Source organism: Triplophysa rosa, linkage group LG14 (assembly GCF_024868665.1).
Source record: "Triplophysa rosa linkage group LG14, Trosa_1v2, whole genome shotgun sequence".
Classification (NCBI taxonomy): Eukaryota; Metazoa; Chordata; class Actinopteri; order Cypriniformes; family Nemacheilidae; genus Triplophysa; species Triplophysa rosa.
This window is the reverse complement of record NC_079903.1, coordinates 21,329,484-21,342,030: the sequence shown is the minus strand read 5'-3', so window position 1 is coordinate 21,342,030 and position 12,547 is coordinate 21,329,484. Positions and strand designations below refer to the sequence as shown.

Sequence of the window (12,547 nt, the reverse complement as noted above, 5' to 3'; positions counted from 1 at the left end):
ATACACTGATAACCCTGTTTTAACCCAAAAGTCCAGATGATACATTGAGATAAATGCACAACTGAACAGACTCGTGCTTTTATAGTCAAACTTTTATTTTTCGTTGCTGGTTTATAATACAGTAAATGGCCTCAAGAGGGCGCTTGTGAGCTTCACAACCCTCTTCTACAAATCCAAACGAAAGACACATGTGAAGATGCAAAATATTAAAATAATAATAAAAGCAAGTACAGGTCTGTGTTGAACAAAGTTTGACGTTTAAACAGAGCCGTTTGGTGCTAGGGGGATGAAGGGGTTTTATGTCTGAGATGTGTGATTACACTGGGATCTGTTGAAGTCCCAGCCGCTGCGTTACCGCTGGCGTATAGTGCTGCAAGAGAGCAACAACATGTTCCCCAGCGCCTTGTGTGACATACCCAGAGATCAGTTTAAAATAATGAACACACTCACACACACAATCTCTCCATCTTGGCCTTGTTTTGTCACAAGGGGGACATTTAAGTATGTAGGCCTAACTGCTGTCAGAACAGGTCTGACTGGCTCTTCTGTTTTCATCTGTTGCCTTTGGTTTTATTGATGATGAGCTGTGATAGATCGAGCGCTAACTTCTGGTCACTTTGTACGAACTAGACAATAAAATATAAAGAAACAGGTTAGTTATGCCACTTCATAAGCAAATACAACCATAAACAAAAAAGGGTGCAGCAACAAACAAACTAAAATTCACTTTAAGTAAGATCACTCTCAGTAACAACAGTGCTGTCGCAAACAAGATGAGAAAAATTTCACTTTATGCAAACGAGCAGAAATGTTTAAGTCACTCAGTGAGTGGATTCATTTATCTATATATGATTCAACACTGCCTACATGCTGGCGTATGATTTCCTGTGAAAAAAAATGGAAACGTGCCAGAATTGTCTGCATTCTGAGTGACTTAGATTCATGGGATGGCAGAGAAAGAAAATTATGCCTTTTCCCCTTAATAGCCGAGACCACTTGAAAAAGCTCTTTTCAAAGAGAAGCGTGTTATTATTCTTCACTTATATTACTAAAATTACATACTGTTTTGTCCCTCTTGCACAAGTCAACCCAGCTGACATTCTGCGCATGCAAACGCCCTGTATTTTTATTTTGAAATTTTCATTTTGAAATGGCACGGAGAGGTGTATAATGAGCACATATTACACATAAACTCTTGACTCTTAACTACATGAAGCAAGACTGAACGTCGGGCACGTTGGACCATCTATTTAAAACCCTAATGATGTCTAAACGTAATAAATTCTGTACTGACTGTAAGGACGCATCAGGATTTTACAAAAAAGATCAAAGGTTATATAAGCAACAACAGCGCTGGTATTTAAGCAGTGAACAATGACACAATAATCAGAATGGTATTTTAATGTATTGCTTACCGTGTACAGTATGCTGTTTATTGAATATTTTTTACTAATAGTTTGTGAAACGTATGCAATGCACGATATGGACACATGACGTCTTTACAGAGAATAATTCAGTATGTGCAATACACTTATCATCTTATTAATAAACCAAGTATTTAATAAATCAAGATAATATGATAAATATTATGACAATTTCATCCACTTCATTTGTCAGACCGAAAATGGAAGATCAGGTCATGCATATGTATTATGGCTTTTATCATTCATGTGAAAGGTTATACTTATCTTATAATAGACACAGATCATTTGCATTTTAGTTTGCAACATATACATATACACAATATATCGTAGAAATACTACCAGCATGTTACTCTTAACACAGCTCGTGATTTTACTATAAACTTCTGAGGCTCACACACACAAATAAACGAAAGTAAAATGAAAAAGTATCAAACAAATAAAAGTCCCGCTTACCTTCCTTTGCCAATGCGACAGTGTGGTATTCGTTTCACTTTACCACCTTTGGGATGTAGGAAGAATAATAATAAGGGAAGAAGAGTGGTTTGTGGTTTTGAAACGTGAGGGTTTAATGAAAGCATTCAGAACGTAAAACCAAGTTGTTGTGGTTGTCAGACTTGTGTTGTTTGCTCTGTTAAAGGGACAGTTCACCCAAAAATGAAAATTCTGTCATCCTTACTCACCCTCAAGTTTGTTACAAATCTATATAAATGTCTTTGTTCTGATGAAGAACACAGAGAAAGATATTTGGAAGAATGCGTGTATATGGCCACCATAGTAGAAAAAAAGCTTGATACATTTCTTTGTTCTGTTGAACACAAAAGAAGATATTTTGAAGAATGTAGGAAAGCAGTTCTGGGGCACTTTTGACTATCGTTGTCATTTTTCCTACTATGGTAGTCAATGGTGGCCAAGAACTGTTTGGTTACAAGCAATCTTCCAGATATCTTTCTCTGTTCACCAGAACAAAGAAATGTATACAGATTTGGAACTCGGGGGTGAATAAATGATGACAGAATCTTTATGAACTGTCCCTTTAAAACTGAAAATGTAAATGATCTTTAAAAAAAAACTTACATCCAAGAACCAAGATCCCCATCACAAAGAGAATCGCTGCGATGCCTAAACCTACGTGCCGGAGAGAGGAGTAGTCTGAAAACATATAAATCATGTTATGCACTAATCATCATGCAAAGCAAATGAACAGAATTGTGTCTAACACGTCTCATTCGATTTAATTTCATGTTTGTGTGAAGCGCAGAACTGTATCTCCAAGCAGGAGAAGAGGAAAGAATTGATTTCATAAAAAAATCCTTAAAAATGTCCAAAAGCAGTTGAGATACTGATGACTCCCGGAGAGCTTTGTAATACTGTGTTTTCCTTTTAATAGTGTAATTCTCATTATCCTCTACGGTGATTATTATGAGATTCTCATTACTGTATGAAAAAATACTGTTATACCAGGACTGTCACTCGAACCTCACAAACACCTTTGTATTTTCATCAAGATATTGTTGAGTTGTTTTCCGTATGGAGACTGTTGGCACTGTTGGGTGATTTCCGGTTTTACTGTTCTTCTGGGGAAAACCTGACCCACACGCACAGACCTTCGAGAACATCCTGCATTCTGGAAGAATTTTCAGGCACTTTTAAAGTCTAAGACGCTGGGGAATATGGAATGAAGGCATCCACAGGTCAAAGCTAATGAGGCTCTTTCCTGAACATCAGATGCCCTGTAGCTGCCCTAACAAGAGAAAGTGATTGAAACAGCATCTGTCACCAGGTCATAAGCTTTTAACTACAGCACTCGAGATAGCGTAGTGCTCCCATTCTCAGCACTTCTGTGTTTCTTATAAACACAAGACTTTCCACAGACACCAGGGATTGTATTTCTCCAGTATCTCCCCGTGTGCAAAGAAAATCTATTTTCCAATACATTAACTGTCAATATTTGAAGTCATTTAATATAGCTTTCAAAATATATAGAATAATACATTTATTATGTATTACAATATATTGAATAAGTGAAAGAAGCGTTGCTTTTCATATATTGAAAATATGCACTTGGTTCCAATGTATTGAAATGTATAATTTAACATAATTAAAGCAATTATATTTTTCAGTACTTTCTCATATATTTTTGTTTCATAGGAGTCTCTCTGTGTGGACATATTGTCAGAAGCTCATATACAGTGGAAAATTAACACCTGATGGATGCAAGCTCTGTCAAAACGAAACCAAAGCGCCGCATTTGTTGATTGCTTGTTAACTAGTTCATCAGAATGACAAAACACTTTTGTTCAATCTAGTCCAAACCAGATTTGTGGCTGTTAAATCACTGTGATTTGCCGGTCGAGATTGCGCCATGTTTTGCGTTCTCAATTTCTGAATGTGATATCGTCACCTTGGAATTATAAGGCTCAGCATTCTGAGCAGTTTTGAGATATTAAGCTTCAATTGTAACATTTAAAGGTCCAGTGTATGAAATGTAGCAGCATCTAGTGGTGAGGTTGCAAATTGCAAACAAAGTCTCACTCCACCCCTCCCTTTCGAAGCACTACAGTGGCTGACACAGGACTAAGATGCCGTCACATTTTCGCTTCTTTGCCGAAGGAGATAACGTATTTCCGAAAAGCGCTTTGAGAGCAGTTTGTCCGTTTAGGGCCACTGTAGAAACAACATGGCGAATTCTATGTAAGGGCACCCGCGGTGTATGTAGATAGAAATAGCTCATTCTAAGGTATAAAAACATAACGCTTCATTATTTAAGGTCGTTATATCCTCCAAATAATTACACCTTGAACCTTTAAGACATTTTAACTATTTAATTTTTAAAAAGAAAAAAATTCTAAGAAACCTGATCGGATCTCTTGTGTGCATTCAAAGTGCTGATGAACTCACAAACAGAACCTTGTAGAACCAAGTCAGACTTTGTAGCTAGAACCTTCTAGTTTTCTAAAAAAAAAAAAACAGCAAGTTTATGTACAACAGAAGGTGTAAAAACACTATTATTTCGTAATAATAGCTAGTTACTTTTACCTTACTTCTTGACTGAGTCTCACATGACTCGTTCCGCGATTCATCTGTCTAATCCTCTCCTTTCCGCTATGTGATTGGTCAGATGGTCTAGTCTGCTGTGATTGGTCTACTGCGAATGAGGCTCACGAGCTACAGTGTTTGGGGGAGAAGAGTGAAGTTTTCGCGGGCAGTCCTAGCAAAACGTAGGCGGGACTATATGTAGTGACGTAAATCCGCGGCAGTTCACGACTCGGACTAGGGACGACTCGTTTGCGTGATTCAGAGTCGACTCCCTTTTTTCCAAGCCAATAACTTTATTCACTCAACTTCGGATTTACAACTTGGCAGACTGCTTACTTTCAAACACGCCAACATTACACACCGCATGAAATGTCATTTTCATGATCTCATGTTATGTACTCTTTAAAAACAGTTTATTCCTATGACTAAAAATGTCACTTGTTCATTCGTTTACGCGTTTTTGAGCTTGGACACTGGATGCACAAGCAAGTGCCGTGAGTGAGGCCAGGTATGGTGTTCCATACTTGGAATTTGTGCTCTGCATTTAACCCATCCCAGTGCACACACACACAGCAGTGAGTAACACACACACACACACACACCATGAACACACACCGAGAGCACACACCCGGGGAGCAGTTGGGGGATCGGTGCCTTGCTTAAGGGTCTCACCCCAGCCGTGGTATTGAAGGTGGAGGAGAGCGCTGATCATTCACTCCCCCCACCGACAATCCCTGCTGGTACTGAGGCTCCAACCGCCAACGTTTAGGTTACAAGTCCAAGTCTCCAACCATTAGGCCACGACTGCCCCACGACTTAATATTTTCCAAAAAGTGGTGGGGACATGTCCCACCTGCAAATTACGCCTATGAATTCCAAGGTGACAATATAATAGTCAATGCACCAGATTAGCACATCCAGAATAGGTGAGGATTTTATCAGCGCAAATTATAATTGCTAACTAGATTTCTGCAGTTTCTGGAAAAAACGTGGTGCTTGCCTGTGCAAAACTGATTTCTGCAATGCAAGAATGTTGCCATTGTATTGCTTTAAGGTTGCGAAGGTGTTCATGGCGTTGCTATCTTACCATGGCCATGTCAAGAAAAAAAACATCGACCCTCTCTTTTAGCGATAATAACAGTAATGCTTGCATTAGCAAACACCACTTACTACTAAATGATTCAACAGATACTTACTGTAATTAAACGGTTCATCCCATCTCTTGTCTGTAGAGAAAATTGCACAGTTTAGAGAGGTTTTGACATAATAAACAAGACTTACAAACAATTGTGTGCGCCTATAAAATGTAATGGACTCTTTTTCATATTATGTAAAGTAAGCCAGAAGTATATGTGTGGGAGTGTGTCAGCATATTCATGGGCATTATGAGCCCGCTGGGTTTGGCTGGTTTTAATGGATCTAATGGGATGACGATCAGAAAGCAGTCTTTTGACCCGTCTACCTTAGATGATTTCCAACGCTAATTTCCCATGATCGGATTAGGGCGGAGGCAGTGAAATGACAGTGTGTGGCTGTTATGAATATTAGGATTTGAGATACTGCCAGTGCCAATATTTCACACAATCGACAAGGCTATTGTGCGCATTTTAAATAAACACGGATAATCTTGACTGATGCCAATGACCTCAGAACGGTTAAATATCAATAAAACGATTGATGTTTCAATCAGCAAACAGGTGAACAGAACTGTAGAAGAGAATAAGCAAACGGTCTTTACCCCACACAATAAAGTTGGTGTTGGAAGTTCTGGATGTGTTGGTCTTCATGGCCGCTGCAAGGAGAATATAAAACAAGACTTAATCTAACATGGACATTCTTTTCTCCAATTCAATAATGAATAAAAGGAAGCTTTTGAATTCGGTTTTTCTCAGTGTCCGTAATGCAGGGTAGAGACGTCGGACTCTGAGCTTGAAAAGCAGACAGCGTGGCCCCTTATCGCAACCCTATGGATTCGTCCATAATTGCTTCTAATTCAATTCCAGCAGCACTCGTTTTCTGTCCGGGGCTGTCTTTCAAATTCAATTTTGGCATATTTCAATGGTGCGCCTCTCTCAGGATATATGGTTGGTTGATTCTTCATAAAGCGTATCGGCTCGCCACGACAGTGCTGCTGAATCCCTCAGAAACGCTGTATTATCTTTTAGCCTCTCAGCATGGAAAGACCGTCGAGCATTTTCTAATTACCTGCTAATTAGTTTCCAAGTTATGTGTGCCCTTGATATGAATTGCAGGAGTGAAGTGGAAGCCTCTCAGCTATTCATGCAATCCTCTGCTCTGTCACCCTCCTCCCAATCCCATTCCCAACATCCTCGCTTGTTCGGGTGGAAGGTTTTCTTAAATTAAAATCCTTCTGGTAAAGTGATAATTTTTGTATCATGCTGTGAACTACTACCAATATTTCTTCCAATTTTCAAGTAAAAATATTGCTTCTTACATTTGTTTACAGAAAATGAAAACTGGAGATTTTTTCAGACCTCAAATACTGCAAAGAAAACAAGTTCATATTCACTTTTAAGCAACACGACAGTAATATTTGCACATGTATTTAGGAAAAGTAAAAAATATATTTTTTGATGTGATAACCCAGATTTTTATCACAGCTTTCATGTGTCTTGTTATGCTGTCAGTCTTTCACATTGCTGTGGGATGATTTTATGTCACTCCTGAGGTTTGGTTTGTTGAAATTCAACAGACACTGGACTGGAATGACCTCAATACATCTTGAAATGCTCATTAAAATAAAATTTGGAATGGTCTCTATTTTTCCACGGCTTTATATATAAGCACCAATGAAGTCGCTTATTGCTGTAAATGATAATAGATTTTAAGGTACTCAAATGTTCATTTATTCCATTATTTTTCACATAAATTACCGGAAGTTAGCCTCCTAAACATAAATAAGATATCAAGGTTATATTTTCACAGAATGTTCTTTACAGTATGATTTTATGTAGAAAACTTTATTTCATGTATAATTTATGTAGTTAATACAAAAAGACTGAGAGCTGGGTTTTCACAGACAAACTAAATCACTGAAATTAGCTTCCAAAATAAAAGTCACATTCGTTGCTTCTATGTTTTCTCACTGACACAACCCCAACTCGGAAACTCGAAGAACATCCCACTCACATTTGTGTGGTTTTTTTTTTGGTGCTGTCAGTATGAACCTTAACATGACCTTCACTGTAGAGCTAGTGCTTGGAGGAGCAGGAATAAATCAAATCTTTCTTACTTGTTCTTGTACTGACTGTAGACGTCTCATTTATGATCACTGTAGGGGTCACGGTGGAGTTGGCGGAGATATTTTCGTCTGTCGCAGGTGCGGTGTGACTCTGATTGCCTGTTGTCATCTCTGTGGCAGTTGTGTAAACTAAGGGAAGGGAACAGACATGTTTTTAACGGACTGAAGGGGGAAGCTGTTATGCCAAAATAAAAAGTATTCAAAAGAATCGCTGACCATTTTCTGTGTGTCCAGGGGTGTTGGAAACAGGTGCAGGTGTTTCAGTGGCACAACCTTCATAGACAAAACAAACATTTTTCATTTTCAAGGTCGCAAATGATATTTTTGTTTAAAAATAACCAGTTACATAAAGTACAAGAATTTAGTTTTTATTTTATTTTATTATTTTACTATTATTTTCTATTTGTTTGCACAGCCTTACAAAGCAATATCAATGCAACTGATGGCATACGTTGGGGGCAGTGCTATTTGTTTGTCTTGACCATTGGCAGATGGCTGCAGTTTAAAAAACACATTCTTTTTACACTTCTGTTTTCTTATCATCTAAAGCTACAGTAACATACAGTTTAAAACGGTTATAATAAAACCATGCTAATGTAACAAAACGTGCAATAAAATAACAACACTAATCTGATGTGTGGGAATGTAATAGAGTGGGACAATTCCACATAAAAAGCTACCGTTGGTCTGATCTTGAAAAAAGTCCTTTATATCAAACTTTATATCTTCATTGAGACCATTATGACTTGTAAGCGTTTGAAGAACATGTTCTACACATTGTTCCCGCTCAACACAAGAACACACAGTGGCCAGCAAATGAATGCAAATGTATTCTGACTGTGGCATAATAACAGTGTGGTGATGTAGAGTGCAGTGGTTTGTAATGAAGGCAGGACTCGCAATACACCCTGCCAGAGAACAAGGACTAATTGTGGTCTAGCGGAGATGGGTCGCAACATTTTGGTCGCGTTTTCAGGCTACACGCGGCTTTCCAATGAATCTCTTCACAAGATGAATGGCCACATGGGATTAAGCAATTCTCTCGGCAAATGCTGTGATTATTGCAGAACGGCTATAATCAATCTTTTATCGCAAGTATTCATCTGGAACAATTCTACATATTAGACCCGCTGGTCATTCGTGGCTTTGGATAATGTGGCATTTTATAAAAAGTAGGATTTATCAGATTAGACTGACACATGTTTATAGTGTATACAGTATGTGTAGAATAATAAAAAATTGTGTGTGTGTGGGAGAGAGAGAGAGAGAGAGAATCAGAATGGCAATTACTCACCTCTGAGGTAAAGAAACAGTAAAAATGTCACCTTTCGTAACAGAATCTGAAAAAAAAAAAAAAAACACAAACAAAAAGTGTGACTGTTTATATAAATCGCTTTATAAAACTGTAAGGTTGTCTTAAGGCCCAAAACAAGTGCAAAAATGAAAAACTGTTTTTATGTCGAACAAGGTGGTTGCACCGAATTACCGATATTTTCTCACACGCATCTGCCATTTTCGCACTTTATTCTGTTCTTTTCTATTCCTACTTGCTATTATTCTGCAAATGTCATGTCAATAGTGGAAGTTTCAAATTTGAGATCTGCTTTTTCAGTTCAGAAATGACCACAAACATCATGAACTTCCTCGAAACCTGAGGTTTTCCCACAGCATGATTTGAGCAGTTTCCAGAGAGCATCTTGTGTGCTTTATTGTAAATAAGGAAATCTAACTTTTGGTGCATAGGGGTCAACACAAATTTGCATTTAATTAGTCAAGAAAATAGCATTGGATACTCAATACTTTGTATTATAACATCAAAATTACAAAACATTATTTCTAGGTCTACACTTTAGTGCAAACATTAGTGCAACTTTAAGGACTTCTGTGCATGTTTTATGGTGTTATCACGGTCTGCCCATAAACATTCAGCCGGTGTAATGACAGCGTTTGAGATAAAAGGTCTCGACATTTCTCAAGGTTATCATTAACCAATCAATTTGAGACATGGTTGAAATTTGTGCCTTTTGATCCATAAAAGCCAAACAATAGAAGACTGTCAATGCCTGTGGGGGGCGGACGGGTTGGTTACCTAGCAACAGAGTCGGCACCTAACACAAACACTAGATTATGACACATCATCATCACATTAGTCACCATTTTCCAGATTGGTGTAATCAAACAACCAAAATCCCAGAATTCTATAGGTGTGGAGAACAGATTGCTGTAGCCTTGGCCAAAGCTCAGAGCTTTTAATACAAACCAATCATACCAGAGTCACAGGGCAAACCGCACGGGCAAAACATCATCTATCAAGAACTGCTGCTGCGGCTCAACATGTTGCTTTTTCGACACAAAAAAAATGTGAGATTTCTGACACGGGGGCTGAAGGTCAGAAATAGAGAACTGCGGCTGGTAGTTCTGTGGGATCTGTGAGTATAAAGGTCACATTTACTTCCAACAGTCTGATTTCCACCACAATAATATCTGTAGACCCACAATTCAATGCGGTGCCCCTTGTAACAGAAAATCAGTTTTTTATTTAATGCACCGATATGCGCATAACAGAGTACCTGTTACAGACATTGTTTTTTGTGTAAACTCAATAGTTTAAATGCATCTGACTCGAATAGGTTATCAATTTAATCGACCGTTCAAAGCTCTAGGCTAAACGTTTTGGGAATAAAAGGCGAAAACAAAAAGCGTCACCACCTGTCCTCCTCTATCTCCAACAAGATCAAGCGTTTCAGGGCACATCGAAACTGTAAATTTCACATGCTCAATTTATCTACTGTACGTTCTGTAATGGGCGAACTGCTGCCACGTGTTATCACATCTAATTTACATGAGACGTCTAGAGTTTAAAGGTCAGATAATCATTCCTTTCTTGAACAACAACAGGAGACCTTTTAATTTGTCAATGACTCCGAGTCGTGAAAAAACGAAACGTACTGAAAGCAGAGAAGCATATTTGAATGTTTCAGCCCATTAATTTCTTCATGTTGGCAGCAGCTTTCAAACTAATATTTGCCTAACTTTATAGAACGTGGTGTGCTGCTTACTGTTACAGTGATGTAAATGTCAGAATAACTTACATTATAACCTTTTGCTAACGTTGGATTATTTTTTATTACAATTAAGCACACGTCTTTGTTATTCGGATAATGTCAAAATGAACAAAAACTCTTTTAAATGACACCAAAAACAGGCATCTTTTTTGTAACGCATAATATAACTTCTTCTTTTCACCGTGAAATATGTTAAAATATATATACAGCTACCTTTCCTGGCATTTGCATGTGTATGTGCACACAAAAATAGTTATTGCAAAAACACATTTATTTATCTTTTATTCCACTATTTTCTTCAGCAGCCTCCAAGACCTTTCCCATTAGAAGTAGCAGCTTTGATCTATGTGAGGCCAAGCATGTATTGAACTTTGGGTTACGTGCTTAATTCTTTTTAGCAGGTGAGCGAGTGTGTTTACCTGTTTCTACAGACAGATTCTCCTCTGGGTGTTAGATGATCGATGGATCAGATAAATGTGAAGCATGGTCCACTATGACCTCGCATGCTCGAAGCACGGGTGACATTAGCTGTGCATATTGTTCTCTCCATTTGACCTTCTGATGGTCTTTTCAACTTTTCTACGCCTGTATTGCGATCTTAAACAGGCATCAAAAACGTAGATATATTGTTTAATTTCACTCACCTTAGTGTTCATATTGAACTTGTATATCACATCCAATCAGAGTTGAACACAGGATTGCATCCGCCGGTGCCTCGTAACGGAGAGAAAATGGAAGATGTGTAGACGGTTGACCACGCCCTTTTTTTTACTTCCTCTATCATCATTCAGCACTTCCTCTCTCTCTCTCTCTCTCTCTCTCTCTCTCTCGCTCGTTCTCGCTGGTGCATCGGCCCCTGACTCTGCTCATATCTGCCAATCCTCGTTCATGCCAGTCTCATCAGCCTTTGTCTACAGTTCAAACTGTGTTAATGCCTCCCTCGCTCTCTGTCACATTGCGTGTGTATCAGCACTGTAGATCTTTGTGTATATCCAAAGGCCCTGAAACCATAATGACGTCTATATTTGTCTATGAAGCAACTAAAGTGTATGAGGAAATTCATAAAGTAAATGTGAAATGCGATTATTTTATCAGTTTGAGAAACGGTTTGTAGGTCAATTTCAATGATGTGCTGCTAAAGGAAAATTTAGAGGTTTTGGTTTTATCGAGATTTAATCAAGTTTTCATCTATGTTTCCATTAGTTTATTAGTGACTTGAAGAGGTTTTCTTATTTTAGGAAACCCTAGCAACCGCCCAGCAGTTCCCTAGCAACCATCAACAAGCGACACGTGAAAAAAACAACTAGTGGGATGTACTTGATTGTTTTGTGGCATTTTTTTGCACACAGTTTTTCAGTGTATAGCATCATGGCAGTGGCTTTTGTAAGAGCAAGCACAGCTCAAAACTGAGTTTAAGGGTTTTTTATATTTTAGATTCAAATGAAACTATTGCTGACATATGATGTAAGTATAGAGGTATAAAAATGATGTTGAACGTGCATACTTGATAACTTGGCCTTTAAAAATCATAAAATTATGCAACACAGTTATACAATATTTGAATGCATATATGGAAATCTGACTTTTATTGCACAATTTAGAACTTATTCATTTGTTATCTCATTATATATCTCAAAAGTACACAAAGGTGCGATAACTAGAAATTACACAGAAGTCTAGTTTTGAGCTCCGTTTACTCAAACGTCTGTATTTAGGAGAAACATTTGACATATTAAAGAGATCCTGTTTGCCCTTTCACG

The 12,547-nt window shown here is 38.1% G+C and overlaps 1 protein-coding gene across 1 annotated transcript; it reads right to left on the bottom strand.

Annotated features, from left to right (window-relative positions):
- Nucleotides 1-54: 54 nt before the first annotated feature.
- Nucleotides 55-11,689, bottom strand: fxyd5 (FXYD domain containing ion transport regulator 5). The gene is made up of 9 exons (XM_057350450.1): nt 11,432-11,689; nt 9,017-9,062; nt 7,939-7,995; nt 7,714-7,851; nt 6,199-6,252; nt 5,657-5,686; nt 2,499-2,573; nt 1,878-1,923; nt 55-626 (listed from the first exon to the last, which is right to left on the bottom strand). Exons 1-9 carry the CDS (start codon nt 11,441-11,443, stop codon nt 602-604), a joined length of 483 nt encoding a protein of 160 aa, XP_057206433.1. The 5' UTR covers nt 11,444-11,689; the 3' UTR covers nt 55-601.
- Nucleotides 11,690-12,547: the final 858 nt, after the last annotated feature.